This window comes from Dendrobium catenatum, unplaced genomic scaffold (assembly GCF_001605985.2).
Source record: "Dendrobium catenatum unplaced genomic scaffold, ASM160598v2 fragScaff_scaffold_1189, whole genome shotgun sequence".
NCBI classification, from domain to species: Eukaryota; Viridiplantae; Streptophyta; class Magnoliopsida; order Asparagales; family Orchidaceae; genus Dendrobium; species Dendrobium catenatum.
The window spans coordinates 575,119-591,696 of NW_021319651.1; the positions used below are offsets into that span (position 1 = coordinate 575,119).

At 33.7% G+C, this 16,578-nt stretch overlaps 1 protein-coding gene across 1 annotated transcript in view; it reads right to left on the reverse strand.

Annotated features, from left to right (window-relative positions):
- Positions 1-2,116: 2,116 nt before the first annotated feature.
- LOC110107178 (probable apyrase 6) overlaps positions 2,117-16,578 on the reverse strand; it is a 31,601-nt gene continuing 17,139 nt past the window's right edge. The window contains exons 6-8 of the mRNA XM_020837365.2: positions 10,009-10,106; positions 9,709-9,905; positions 2,117-3,147 (exon numbers count right to left, since the gene is read on the reverse strand). Of these exons, the coding sequence (XP_020693024.1) occupies positions 2,880-3,147; positions 9,709-9,905; positions 10,009-10,106 (563 nt within the window). The 3' untranslated portion in view covers positions 2,117-2,879. The remainder of the gene's footprint in view (positions 3,148-9,708; positions 9,906-10,008; positions 10,107-16,578) is intronic.

Consider the following 16,578-nt stretch of genomic DNA (forward strand, 5'->3'; position numbering starts at 1 on the left):
TCCTTATTCTTCCTTCTATCTCTTCTTTTCTCTCACATTCTCTTAATTCTCACTCGGCCAAAATGATGGAATTGACGATGAGGAGGGCTGGTTTAAGGTTTTGTGTTGTAGTGCTCCCTTAAATAAAAAAAACCAGAGATCTTAGCACAGCAACGCCCCAAGCTCAATGCCACAGTGCACATCTAAGCAATTTTCAAAAAATTAAGGAAGAATAATTTCAAGGTTATTATAGCATAGGCCTACCCACCATCACTACTACACAACAAAATTACATGGTGATGCCATTGAATAGAATCTTTATTTGACATCTTGGACTCCATTTTTAGGCCTGAATCTCAAAGAAATCTAGGCCTACCCTTCAACCCTACTATACAACAAAATTGTATGTTTAACCTAATATGACATTTGTTGAACTAATAATATTACATGTATCTATAGCCCTCTTTAGGGATATTACTAACCCTATAAATGTTAAAAAAAAGTTACTTTGGACACTGAATCTTGGATAGATAACCTTGAGCTAGCTCTCAATGATTTTTTCAATGTTGTTTTTTTCTATTATTTATATGTTACTTGGTTTAAATTCATTTGATAACATTTTATCTTCAGATATTTTATTTTTATTATTGATACATTTAAGACTACTAACACTCAATATGACATCCAAATTTCCCCTATCTTTGTGTTGTGCAATAGATAATCTAAATCTCTTCTTTGACCTTCATTTATTGTATAATCTCTTAAAAATCTCTCCTTTGGGCTACTTCATTTTAGGCCAACTCCTCTTCAAATTGTTGATTCCATAAATGAGATGGTTAATACAACTGCCATTGTGAAGAACTTCAATTACCTTTCTAGTTGTTATCAAGTATGCATGTCTTATTTGAGATGAAAAACTATTAGAACTTTGGAATTCTACATCCAACATTTATGCAATGGCTCACAAACTTAGATATAATTTGAAGGCAAAAGATCGATGTTGGAAGCTTACTCAACAATCTGTAGACTTTTTACTTTGTTGTTCTTATGGGGTTACCTAATTGTTGTTGAGTGTTTGTGGCTTCTATGTTAAGCTCCATTTGATATTCCTGGTGGCTTCACCATTCTGCAGCCATCTTTCCAATGCATAGTTTTTGGGTTGTTGCTTCATTTGTTGATGGTATATTGTTTTGAGGCTTTCTTTCATAATCGTTGGTCTTCAGTGTCTTTCAAAGGAAAAATTATTCTATGCGAACGTCAAAAATCGTATAGAGACCAATCAGAAATGTGCCACATCATCCATTCGCTTGGTACCGTGGCTTAATACTGCTCGATCCCACTCGGTACCGATGACATGACTACACTTAATTCATCTCTAAAAGTAGAGCTACATTCAGCATTCGCACAATAAATAATCCTTTCAAAGAGATAAATGGCACTTCTACAACCATGGACTGGAACTTTGCAATCTCTTGTTGACATATTTTGTAATTTATCTGGTCCTATAACCTTAAAGCACCGCTCTAACTCATTTTGCAGCTTTTTGATTTTTTTTTTCTTTAATACATTTTCTATTTTTATAGAGCTGCTAATTTCAATTGTAATTTTTAATTGATGTCTCTGAGTCTCTCATGTCTTTATATTCACATTTCTTGAGCTCGACTTAAGATCTTTCCTGCAAGAACACATTAGTCTTCTAAATCTAGCAGATCAAAAATAGTGTGAAAAGATTAAGAGGGATAGACCAAACATAATATGAATCATAATTTTGAGAGAAAGATGCTTTAAATAGTGAAAGAGTTGAGCTTCACTTATTCTGATGAGAAACTAAAATCTTAATTTTTTAAAAGAGCTTTGAAAATATATATTTTTTTTAGTTTCAAATCTCACTAAATTCAACCAAATAAGAAAATTTAATCTTTGAGTAATCAATTGAACAGTTAACAAACAATAACAAATAAATGGAGAATGAGGATTCACAAAAACAGTCAACAATCTTACGTATTAACTTGGATTGAAGGCAGACAACTGTGACTTTTTCTGACCTACGTTGGAGCTACTGGTAAATCTCAACCACCTCAAGAAGGTTTTTAGGGGAACTGATTGCACTAATTGTCCATTCAAGAGTTCTGTGGGCTTAAAGACACCACAACCATTCATTTTCTGCAGATGAAATAACCAAAAAATACACTTGCAGGGAAGATTAAAATGAAACATTGAAAATAAGGGTAAATAGAGATATAAAATGAGGCACTGTAGATATGGGGCGTTTTTATTCACTTGAGGACCAACCAGAGTTGGCTGTCATAAATGACAAAAAATTAAGAGGAAGCAACTTATGAACCATGGTGCTTGTAGACAAAAAATCAATAACAAGCACACATAATGTGTCACCCCAGATCCAGGCAATCGAGATTCAGAGCAGAGTAAGGCTTCGTTTGGGACAATTTTTTTATTGCTTCTTAAAATAATTTTTTAGTTTAAAAACTAAAGTTTTTATACTAAAAAGCTGCTCTAAGAAGCAGTAAGAAAGATGTCCCAAACGAAGCCTAAATCTCCTTAATGTCTCAGGAGTTCGCATTTCTGTGACAACGGACATGAACTCATTTGCATGAAGCTGCGTGATGATCCACATCTCCAATGCTGCTAGCTCATTCTGCACTACTGGATCAGGCATCTCATTCGACACAGTTAGACCTCGATAAACTGGCACTATTTGAGTTTCATGCGCGCTTTTACACTTTTGTTAACTAAAGGAGAGAAGTCCTGAATTCCAATACATGCACCTTTAGTTCTTTGATCTTCCTTTGTTTTACTGGACAAGTTTAGCTTCCTACTTCGCGTACAATTAAGACTGTCTGTCTTATAGATGCTTGGAAAAAGTGATCAGATCAAATCGATCACCTGGGGATGCGAGTCACTATGTAGCGTCCCTTCTCCAAGTCATAGATTGTTTTTAATTGAGGTCTACGGCATTTTGATATAAAGAATACGGAAAGGACTGCCAAAACTAAAAATGCAAAGAATGACATGTATGAGATTGCACCACTGCCAACAATATTAGGTGGGCTTTCTATTGCATCCAATGGCTCTGTTATTGTTTGTAAGATGAAAGCTCCCAGCGTCCAATCATGGGGAACACTTTCCACTGGATTCATAAATCCAATCCTGCAACCATCCAAGGTATCAAACATCCGTGATTTAAAATAGTACTAGAAATAAGAAGTGAGCTTTGACCAACTCAAGAATGCAATGATGAGTGACAAAGGAAACATTTTTTTCTTTCAGGCAAAACCAAGGTTAAGAAATAACACAAATTAAGAAATTATAACAAAGGATAGGTACTATAACAGAATAACACGACTACTCTAGAGAGCCTCATTGAACTCTAAATGATGACCGTTAGAAAATTTCAACTTATTTCATATTTAACGATCACAACAAAGTTCTAATAGGTGGGCTTGAAATAGTGGTTTGATGCTTATAATATGATCTAGAGGTTTTAAGTTTGAGCCATAAAAATAGTTATGGAAGGATCATGTGACCAACAAGTCAGCCAACCTTAATCCAGGATCTTTGAGCACATGGATTAAGGGTTCTAATCATTTGACGATCCTCTTATAATCCTTAAATTGCAATCATTATACCTCCTCTTCCTACTATAGCCGTTTGTAATAGCCAAATGTTCAATTCTGATCATGAAAACAAGGAGTTCTCTATTTACTTGTATAATTTCTCACATAATTGACACATATCGATACAAGTGGGTTTTCTGAAATGGTTAAGTATCCGTTTTGCTAACCGATTTCACCAAAACCTTTTAGACATGTTGGACTATTTTATGGGCATTTTTTTATTATTTTTGGATCCCTAGATTTAAAGATATAAAATGATTTATAATAGTTTTATGCTTAAAACTAAACAATTCACATAATTACATATAAACCCTTATTGTATTTATTATAAAAAATTAAATCCACTTTACAAAATTTATCAAAAGCCATTTCCCATCCCCAACTCATTTTAACTGAGAAGGAGAAGAGAGAAAATAATAAGAAAAGAGGGAAAGGAGAAAAAAAGATAGGGTTTGGATGTCTTCGAGTCATTTTTGGTAGTCAGTTCAGTTGAGAAATTTGCTCATTTCAAGGTAAACTACTGTTACCCTGCCTTTGATTTTATTGATTTTGCTTATTTTATTTTTCTTAATTTTAATTTGGTCATAACTTATAAAAGTTGCAATATCTCATTTTTTAGTAAACTTCCAACGTGTAACTTTTAGTATGTTGTAGTTTTCAACTTTTCATCATTTTGCACATATTGACATGAATATATTCAATTTCACCAAGTAAATTAATAGTTATGATTTTTTTTTAAAGTTAATGAATAGTGTATTGATTTCTCTACATTTCCTAGATTATTATATTTCATACAAGATACTGACTTGCCTAGAGAAAATAATTTGCATATTAGCGACATTTGCATGTAATAAAGAAGGCTGGCTGTGAATAAGGGGTGTCAATATTTGACATAACTTGAAAACCCGATCCGTACCTGACCTAAAAACCCGACTTGAAAATTATGGGTTCAGGTCAACCAGTTTGGAAAAACAGGTCAAATTTGGGTTTCAAATCCTGACCCAATTGCAAATTTGGGTCATGTTTAGAAATCAAGACTCGGGTTGTGCTAACATACGCATGGTAGCCCCCGTGCCCATGTTGCGCTCGCCCCCACACTCATACCCACGCTCGCTCGCTCCTGAGTCGTGTTTCGTCCTCGCACACTCGTTGCCGTACGGGTTAGGTTAGCGGGTCGGATCAACCTGAATTAGGGGAGTATCAGGTCTGAGTCAGGATTTCTAGCCCATGTGTCTAATTGGGTAATACTAATTGAAGGCGGGTAAGTTTTTGGTTGGACCTAAACCCAACCAGAAAACTCATTTAGACACCCCTACTATGAACATTATAATTAATACAAGTTGGATATTAAAATAATAATACTATGTCCATGAGGGTGGGATGATCAGACTTTAAAATAAATGTTGTGATGTAATCCTAGATGTTAGCCCAAAACCGATTGACTGATTACACCGACGAGTGGAGAATGACGATTCTTTATTGATTCATTGAGAGCCACTTTTTAAAGAAAATGATTAATAGAAATAATTGAAATATGTGATTGATAACTAATAATAGATTGATATGACATGTGGAGGGATGAAACACCACTTTAAAACCAGATGTCATGTCTTCTTATTCATAATTGTATCCATATTTGTATTTCCATGATAACATAAATAGGATTGATAGAAGCATTGAGACTGATATAACATTACATAACATATGAAATGTATATTATTAAACATTGATAGTTATGCAGGTATAATGCATTGATAAATATATTTTTATAACATACTTATATGACATATTGACATAAAGTTATACATGACATAATGATTGATAAAAGCATAATAGAGATCCATAAGAAATAATATAATTGATTGATAATTGATGTTTGTTTCACAACAGCGCATGTTATACATTTATAGACTTTTTATTAATTTTCTTATAGATTGATAGACTTCGTTTGCTTAGTAAGATTCTTGTTATACTTATGATATTTATTTTTACTATTGATTGATATTAATTGCATAGATTGTTTAACATTCATACCGATAGCTTCTTGTTTAATATTGATTAAAACTGGAGCATATATCTTGATTCTTTTGACATGCATTGACTGCATAGATAGGATTTTGGTAAACTGTTGGGTTTTATAAGCTTATTATGTAATTTTTATTGATTTCAGGTATGGAAAAAGGTCAGGACCCTCTAGAGTAAGGCTGATCAGTGTTTTACTTATTTTTTTATGCTCGGGAGCTTTAAAAAGGATAGATTAATATTGTCGAAATCCCCGAGCTATTGTAAGTTGTATTTTAAATGAATGAATATAAAATATTTGATGTATATGATTTATAGTTATTTTTGCTGGATTTACTAAAACTGATAGATATTTAGAAGCTTTGGCAAATAAAGTAAGAGATAAAATAAATAATTCTTTCAAATTTAAATCTTGATGCGCTACAACGTAGGCCCTTCTTAGAAACATTTTTTTTTAAATAGCTTTGATTTATTTTCATTATAAACATTTTATATGATCCTATACATACTTCCACACTTCGTACAAAATCAAGTAATAAAATTCATATTTTTTTCTACTTTTCTACATATTATCAAAGAGATATAAAGGTTTTCGTCTCCCAATCTAGTTCATTTTTCCCGTTCTCCCTTCTTGTCAAGATTCTCCCATCTATTCATTATGATAGGTTTCACTGACCTTCCTTCCAATGAGTCAATCATCATACATGGTGAAAATTAGGCTAAAGTAAAACTCAAAAGGATACAAGCCTCATGTCACTTAAATGAAGGAATTATTTAGAATAATCCCAAATTATGAATACCTTTCTGAAAGGAAAGGGAAAGATATGTCATCTTATGGATCCTCATTCATAGCCAAAAGAACCAAAATCGGTACTTTGGATGAAGCAAATTCCATGATCATGATATGATTGTGAAATATCATGTTGCCTAAAATCAATGCGTGATATATGTTCCTTTTACCACAAAAGAAATATTGGACGTCATTAAACAAACATACTCAGAAGTGAAAGTTATTGCCCTCAATTATTAGTTCAAAACTAAGATTTTAATAATCAAGCAAGGTAAAATTCATGTCATTAAGTACAACAATGCAATGAAGGTTTATTAGCTTAAGCTAGATTATTACCGAGATCTCAAGAAAACATGCTACGATGAAGTGATAATTTTCAAGTAATTTGTAGAAGAAAAAGGTATTTCAGTTCCTTATAGATCTCAATAATAACTTCAATCAAGCTCATGTTCAAATATTTTATAGAGAATCTAACATCACTAAATGAGATTTTTCTTTCTACGAGTCAAGAAACGGAGAAGGACGGTAATGCTTTGCGCTTTAACCTCCGAAATATTTTTCATAACAAAGCCTAACATAAGACACTGCAACAGAATCTTTCCTTTAAGAAGAGCAAAAGCATTCTTCCTGTGATGCAACTACTACAATAAAAACTGACACATCAAAGAAAAATGTTGATAATTCCATGGAAAGCCCCTAAACTATGGTAGAGACAAAAACGGCTACCATAAAGAATAGGCCTGTCTTATGGAATCAGGACTCCATCAAGGAGAAACTGATAAATTCATGAACTTCCTCAACTCTCCGAAAAAATCATTAGACCATACTCTCTAGATCAAAATGAAATAATTTCTAATGTTTGTGTTTTCAGTGCCTTAAATCCCTCAAAACTTCGATCATAGATCCAAGAGCATTGACCACATGACCAACCTTGCTAATCTTTTTTAAACCTCAAACTTTGCCTCAATAATAAAAAATTAAAAGTGGTCAATGATTCTCTAACAACTATTGTATATTAAAAAAAAAATCAATTTTCTTCACATTTACCGTCAGTAATGTACTACACGTTTCTTATCTTACAATAAATCTTTTATTAAACAATAAATTACTTAAGACAACAACTACAAAGCAATTTTTTTTTTGCTGATCATTGTGTATTTTCAAACCTCAACATGGGGTTAACATTGAGCAAGTTAGACAAATGGATGAATTATATCTTCTAGGAAATAAAAATCACTTATTACATTCTTTCATTTCAACCCTTAATATAGAAACCATTTAAAAACATCAACAAAAAAAATTTAAATTAAAAAATTAAAAAAAAAAATCAATATAAACTAGGGCATTCCTCTTTCAAAATTCTAGTATGTATATTTCCTTCTATTTTTTAACCTATAAACATGAAATTTTTTTATTATGAGACCTGTGAAATTGTCAAACATCAACAACAACAACAACAACATCAAGCCTTTATCCCACTACGTGGGGTCGGCTACATGAATCCTTTTTTCTCCATTGTGTCCTATTAAAGGTCAAATTCTCGTTTAAATCTAATAAAGAAAGGTCATTCCTAATATTTTCTAACCAAGTCTTTTTAGATATGCCTCTACCTTTCTTAACATAAGTCAAATCTAAAACCTCTACTCTCCTAAACGGGTCATTGGAAGGCTACCGTTTTATGTGACCAACCCATCTAAAGCGACTCTCTCTAATCTTATCTTCTACTGGAGCTATTCCAACCTTTTCACATATATGCTCATTTCGTATCCTATCTCTAAGGGTAAAGCCACTCATCCACCTGAGCATCCTCATCTCTGCCACACTTAACTTAGTATTATGCTTCTCTTTTAATGGCCAACATTCAGCACCAAAAAGCATTGTAGGCCTCACTACCATCTTATAGAATTTTCCCTTAAGTTTGAGGGATACTTTTCTATCACACAACAAGCCTGATGCATTCCTCCACTTCAACCATCCAATTTGAATTCTGTTGATAATATCTCCATCAATTTCACCATCACTCTGAACAATATATCCAAGATATCTAAAACGTGTACTCTTATTAATGACTTGATCGCCCAAAGTCACAATCCCCTCACTAGGTCTATTACTACTAAAATTACACTCCATATATTCTGTTTTAGATCTACTCAGACGAAAACCTTTAGTCTCTAATGTTAACCTCCATAATTCAAGTTTACTTTCAACTCCCTCTCTAGTCTTATCAACAAGAAGAATATCATAAGCAAAAAGCATACACCAAGGTACATCCTCTTGCAAATTAATTACTTAAAGGATTCATGTCATTATTATTCGACAAGTTTTACGCTGGCTGTCGACTACCTAACGCAACCCTCCACTTTTCTCATCCAGAACTTGGGGCCTGGCAACGGTAGTGTTGATTTTCAGTAAAGTGACTATAGATCATCTACTATTTTCTAATTCACATTGACATTTGTAAACCTTTCAAAATCTCCAACATTTTTGGAGCTAGAAGATTTATCTACTTCATTGATTATTATACTCGGATGATATGAGTATACTTTATTAAATAAAAATATGATGTTAGCAATACTCTCCTCATTTTCATCGTCATGCTACAAAAATAACTATATGCTAACATCAAGAATTTCGAACTGATGATACTCATGATTACTTTGATCACCCATTATCATCTTTCTTTTAGAAAGAATGCATCATCCACCAATCCTCTCATTCTAACACTCCACAACAAAATGAAGTGGCAAAAAGAAAAAAAAGCATCTTTTGGAATCAATAGAATACTTTCAAGAGTGATCCACTTCAAAAGTCCTATAAATTATCTAACTAAATTTTTCCTCGCAACTAACTTCCTCTCAAAAATTTCTCCAAAACTCTTTAGGTGCATTGCCTATGTCTAGACAGGATATGAAATGAGCATATACGTGAAAAGGTTGGAGTAGCTCCAGTTAAAGATGAGATTAGAGAGAGTCGCCTTAGATGGTTTATAGGTAGACCTAAAAAGACTTGGTAAGAAAATATTAGAAATGACTTTTCTTTATTGGATTTAAATGAGAATTTAACTCTTAACATGACACAATAGAAAAAAAAAGATTCATGTAGCCAACCCAACATATTGGGATAAAAGCTCGATATTGTTGTTGTTGTATATTCTATAAATAGGTGTATGCATTAGCGAATTGTTTTAAGGAGCAAAATCAGTGATTTTCAAAAGCTCTCGTATAACCTAACTACCAAAGATAAACAAGTTTTATCTTGTTGAAAAAAAACCATCAAGATTACCTCTTTTCATCTAAGGAAATTCCAAGGATGTCATGTAGCAAGGCTACAATGAAAGCTGATGAAAAGCAATACTTCAACAAATCTGCCTCATCAATACCAAAGTGTTCTTGTTTAAGTTTACTCCAGTGATCTTCACAGTAATGCTGTCCAGCTTTTTCCACATCCAACAGGGAAGTGCGTGGGGTCAAGCCAAACAACTATATGAATGACAGAATAAAGTAACTATTAGAAAAATGAACAAAAATTATAACTAATCTCTTGAGAAAAATGGCATCATGAAACTCTATGACAATCATAAACCTCTGAAGTGAAGAAAAAATTCTGTGTAGAAAAATGTTTCCCTTGCAATGTAGGAATAACTATGGGTGATGTTTCACATGGGGATTTAGTACAGGTATCTGTCAAAGGAAGAAACAATAATTTAAAATTTTGAATTCAAATTTAAAGTTGAGGTCATAAACAGAATATTAAGTACATAAAAGCATGAAATAAACAAAAAAATTTACATCATAAATGTATTATACTAGTGCCCGACACCATTTTCTCAGATGAATATCGCATATTTCCATTCTATTGATTATAAGAATAGGAATTAAACAAATAAAATAATCCTCCTCACTTTTTGCCATTCAAATGCAGAATGCTGAGGACTCTAGAACATTGACGAGAAGTGACACGTCAAATTAACAGCCTGCATCCCTTGCCAGCATTCAGAGAATCTGAATCTATATACATTGTATATTATATAATTGATACGGCATCACAAAATTAGCTTGATCTGGCACGAATCTCGAGGCAAAAGCTAGTTGGAAACACGGTCTTTTTGACCCCGGTCTCCTGCCGACTAAGGTCTCCTGCCGACTACGATCCTTCAGGCCAAACAAACCTGTATATGTAACTCCTACCATGTAATGCAATCTATATGATGTACATTTGCTACATCAATCCAAGGCCTTCTCCTAAGGAAGGGCCTAATTTGTAATCGACTACAAATACTAGTGGATTCATTCAAACTGGGCTAGGCCCCGTGGTTTTTCCCCCTTTTCAGGGGTTTTCCACGTAAAAACTCTGGTGTCTCTTATGAATGCTACACCCTCTCACTTATCTGCTTGTGTGCTGGATCTTCGTACAATGCTAAGACGTTAAACTAAATATTTCTCTACCGCCGCGAATACTCCAGGACGCAACAATAATAAACACGACAACTATTGTCTTTCTGATTATTTAATATATTTCATAATTATAAAAACAACTTTGATCCTAACTAAAAAAAAAACTTTGATCCTAACAAATAAAAACATTAAGAGTATGCATCCAAACATTTAGAAAATTGGGTTCAAGCTAATTTGACATAGTTCAAGACAAGCTAGGTCGATGGGTGAGCTCAGTTTATGCAAATTTATATAATCAGACTTATTTTACAAAAATCTCAAAACTTCTCACTCTATAATTATTACTATTTGTCTAGATTCTTTTTTTATGTTTTCACTCAGTATCCTCGATATGATTGGGCGTAATTCATGGAAAATTCTGAATTCAACATCCTAAAAGGTGTAGAGAGACTAAAGCATGTCATTAACTAGAAGAGTACTATGTGAATCAGAACAACAGCAAAAGGTTGGAGAAGAATCAATCAACATGGAGAAACGTGAGTTCGTGACTGTCCAATCACTTGCGAAATTTCAAAAGAGGATCACCACGGTGCAATAAAGCAAATTCAAAGACCTTGGACGGAGTTGTCAAAATAATCCTCTAATTCTATTGTGAGAACAATAATGCCCTGGAGCCAAAGCCTTGACCTCTACTACGGTCACTAATGAGACATACAATCTGGATAATGAGAAGCCTCCCTCAAATCTTCGTTGAGCAAGAGAATTGATGAGAAGTCGTTGTTGGTGAATGTTTAATGAGGCGTTTTTTGATCAAATTGCGCAGAGGCGCGCCTCTTATTGCGCAATTTTAAACAGAGGTTTTATCCAAAGAGATTATTGAGGCCAAGCCTCCAACACAATTTATAATACCTCACTTGGATTCATATAAGATATGGACAGATCCCCCCAACCAAGGTTTAAAATTACGCAATTAGGTATTAAGGCGTTTTTTATTCATGAGGCAAGGCATAAGCCTCAAGGCATTTTGAGGCAAAAGCCTCAAAATCCAAAAATTGTGTAAGGTGGAAATAAATATTAAAAGTGATTTTTATATAATACTTATATGTTAAAGAATGACATTTAACTTTATATTGAACTATAAAGTAACAATTTGACATATATACTAAACATAAAAATGCAAAAGACATTAAGTGTCAAGTGATAAATTACGTGAAATAAAATTGAAATTCCAATATTATTTGAGCAAAATAACATAAATATATTAATTGTATAAAAATATTATATAACATCAAGTTCAACTCTAAATTCTTTCATTTCCAGCTCCTACTCATCCACATTTAATTCCTAAAAAAACTAAAATAATTGATAATAACTCATAAATAATATGCACTGTCATCATTGAGGGGGTCTTTAATTGAGTCGTCGTCACAACAAATTGGTCTCTCCGCTACCTCATCCTGTGAAGTTCAATGTCTCACAATCTGCTTGTTCTTCATTTATTTCAGTCATTTCCACTTTTATGAATGTTTGTCATAAAAAATGAGAGTAATACTATATAAGTTTTAAAGGAGGAGGTGACGGTGTACAACTTCTAAGTGATCCTCAAGACACTCAACCAAACTAAGATGTATGCCTCATAAAAAAATCTCAAGGCATTAACTTCGACATATTTTTTATCAGAATTGCACTAAGGCGAGCCTCAAGCGAGCCTCATATTATGCAATTTTAAACAATGCTCCCAACCACGTTGCTTACTTTAAGTCAACTATCTCATTGCTTGATATCAATGACGCATTGAAGTGCAGGTTATTCTTCACTACCTTCAAGGAATTGCCTCTGAGGTCGTTCTTACATCTGCCACTCAGCGTAATTACGTTTTTCGTTGAGTTTAAGAGGATATTAGTGACACAATTTGTCAAAGCATAAAGTCTGTTGAAGATTTCATAGGCTTGATTGCGAATGAGGCAACAACTGTTCTTGGACGAATTGCTAAGGAGTTTCATCACCATGTTCCAAAAATAAATGATCGATGTGAAGGACTTGAGTTGTTTGTGGCCCATGCCGCTCTAATTCAAGCTCTACATGAAGGACCTTTCAAGTATGTAGAAGGCTTGCAACAACAGAGACTTTGGCTGAGTTTTTGGAACTCATCAAAGTCACATTAACACGAAGGAGTATAATATGGAGAGTAACGTTGCTATAGCGACTAAGAGAAAGAACAAAAGCCATATGGGAGGAAAATTTCAATAATTTCCTAGGAACTAAAGAATGTTGGCTATTAAAAGAGAAGAATAATATTAAGTTCAGTGTTGCTAAGATGAGGATGCGGAGGTGGATGAGTGGATTTACTCTTAAAGATAGGATACGAAACGAGCATATCCGTGAAAGGTTGGAGTAACTTCAGTGATATATAAAATTAGAGAGAGTCACCTTAAATGGTTTGGTCATGTAAATGATCCTATTAAGAGAATAGATGTATTAGATTTGACCTATGTTAAAAAAGGTATAGGTAAACCTAAAAAGACTTGGTTAGAAAATATTAGAAATGACCTTTCTTTATTAGATTAAATGAGAATTTGACTCTTAACAATACACAATGGAGAAAAAAGATTCATATAGCCGACCTCACGTAATGGGATAACGGTTTGATGTTGTTGTTGTGTTGTTGTTGCCAATTTATTATATTTGATATTTGATATTCGAATTTCTTTTTTTAACTTATGCTCGACATTCATTCTTTTATAGTCAGCATTCAAAATTCAGTACTCGCTTGCAGAGAAGAATTTTACTCAAACAAAATCAAGAAATCAAGCAAGCCCATTTTTTCTTGAAATATGAAATTATACAAAAGAAAAGAAAAGAAAAAAAAAGAAAAATATAAATCAATTACTGATAGCACTTTCTTCATCGGTCTTTCTCTTCACCAAAGCTCAACTATATTATTAAGACTTTAAAAGTCTCCTTATATATAAAAGCGAGGACTTTCTTTTCCCTTAGCTTATCAAGGCAAAAGTTCACTCCCATCATGAATTTGGCAGGCAAGATTTCTTTATAATTAAATGTTTGGGTTAAATGTCGCAAAGAATTCGCTGCTCGTCTTCAAATTCTTCACATGTTCCTGCACCAGCTTGACTTGTTCTTTGAACTCATCAACGCGCTTATGAGCAACTTTCAAATCTTTTCATTACTTTTCGATCATGGAAGTCACCATTTACAGAGTATTATCTTTCTCAAAAATCAACTTCAGCCTCGTGACTACGCCTCAACCACATAACTTATGGTCTTCTATCCTCCCAATGGCAAATTCAATTCAATTCGGCAACTTTTCACTCTAACATTTTCATTGTTGCATTCTACCTCATCAAGGAAGTATCTTCTTGTAGTTGATCGTCATGATATAATTATATTGTCAACTAGCAGCATTCGCCTTCATTATTGCATGGTGTAATATGCTAGCTAGAATATCAACCATCTTTCTTTGTAGTGACTTTCTAGTTGGAGTACTCGTGCTTTGGTACCTTTGAATAAAAAAAATTATCAATATTAATGACAGATCTTTATTTAGCAACAAAGCCTTTTCGCTGCTAGTGGAGAAGTCACCATCTTGCCACTAATTTCTTAAAAAAATTAGTTTCTTTGTTGGAGAAGGCTCGACGATTTATTTTCCTTTACCTAGAATTTCTCCAATGACTTACTAAACTCGTCCCTCGGCCCAAACCATGGCCACCTCCTTGCTTATTCGTATACACATTGTGGTTGATAACGGCTATTAAGGGAGCTCACTGAGGTTGGATACTTGCACTATTGTGTAGCAGGAGACTTATGAGGAGTGCTCGCCTTGGTAGGATGATCGCCTGATCGGCTTCTTCAAATGCAAATTCGACCACTTATTCATCATCGGCCTAAGACTCAATAATTTCCACATCAAAATTTCTCACTGAAATTAATTTAAGACTTCAAATGTCAAATCCTCCTTATCAAGGGGAGATATCCTCATCCACTTCATTGGTTGTCTCCTCAAGGAATTAGCCAACATCATGTTCTAAAGAAGGGACTTCATCGATAAAGGCTACAATAATAAAAATAAAAAATTAAAAAAAATATATTTAAAAAAAAAAAAAAAAACTAGGGAACTCGTTCTATGGAACTCAACCTACAAAGTAAAAAAAGAAGAAACTTACAAGCTAGTAGCCACTCCATTAGATTGTAATCAATGTATTTCTCCACCTTCAAACAAAGCCTTTCATATCAATAAAATCAGCATACTCGACTTTGCCCAAAAGGGGAATTTGGGACCTCTTCGTTTGGAAGAGAAGCACCTTCGTTGAAATAGGCCACTTCTTAGCCAGCTTCACCAAAATGAATCTATTCTTCAAATTTTTTTTATTTTATTCTCCAGGACGACCATTGTGATGTGATTGGAGGAGACTAGAATGAAGTCACCTTTGAATGCCTTCATAGAGTCGAGGTGGGGAAAAGGTAAAATCAACAATGGGATATTCTTATTCCTCATATACCAAACCAAAGTCATTATACTCGCAAGATTGTTCAGCATGATTTGAGAGAGCATGACTCCAAAGAAATTCATAATATCAACGGGCTATCAACACAACGGGAGGGAAGGTCAAGCGTGAATTGATCAAAGTAGCAGCAAAGGTCATTCTTCACAATGGCATTTAGATACTCGCCTTGCTCCACTATGCGAATTTGGTAAGAACCATCGAAAATGCACTTTAGCTATATCAAATTTAAGTTCACATTCGAGAGCTTTGTGGGAAAGGATAATAAGCAAACCAAAAAAAACTAAGTTGTTTTCCATAAAATCAAACTTTGAAGAAGAATAAGTGTCTAACACTAAGTTCTGAAGGACAAGGAAGAGGGAAGTTTTAAAGGCTTAATGGAATAAGAAAGTGCAAAATTTCCAATAAAGTTCATCTCCACTTATAGTTTCAAAGGATGGTAATTTCGAAGCCACATCACATCCACATCAAAAACATGTCCTTTCAAATTATATTATTTCAATTTTAAATTCATATTTTATGATACGCAATAATCATTCTAATATTTTATAATTTAAACAATAACAGATAATCATGTCAGACATTAATAAAACAACTCAAAGAAAAAACTAAATACATATTTTATTCATTCAACCAAAATTACACTCGTCATTCATTCATTACAAAGGGCGGCTCATACTTGACCATTCAAAGAAAAGAAAATAGTTAAAGAAAAATTTAAGAGAAGGATTACAGTGACTTCTCGAGAGATCTTGCTACTATCAATTAGTTGCTTCAAAATGAACTCTCCTCCATCCATAAATTGATTTAATTTAGTGAATTCCATGTATCTTCGATTAGCGACAACTTCAACCTGTATAGCAGTGACTTGGCAAAAAGTCTCAATAGAGTCAAGGAATAACTCCTTCAATTCAGCAATTTGTTTGTTGAAGTCAACCTATTCTAATTCGTATTCATCCACCATAGCAAGCATGGACGACTTCAGTTGGCAAACTTCACATAATACAAATTCTAATTCCTCAACCATTTTTAAAAGCGCCAATTCAAAAAGTTCAGTGGGAGTATTAGAATTTGTGTTATGTACATCCCGAGAGTAATCTCTCAAAGTTAAAATCGACGTCTTCCCCTTATCAATAGTCGGCCCAAGGATTTTTCTCAAGGTCTATGGACTCAAGTTGACTAAGCTGGAAGGTGTCTTTGGATCCTTCTCTGTAGCCAACTCAGCCAAAGGAGAGATT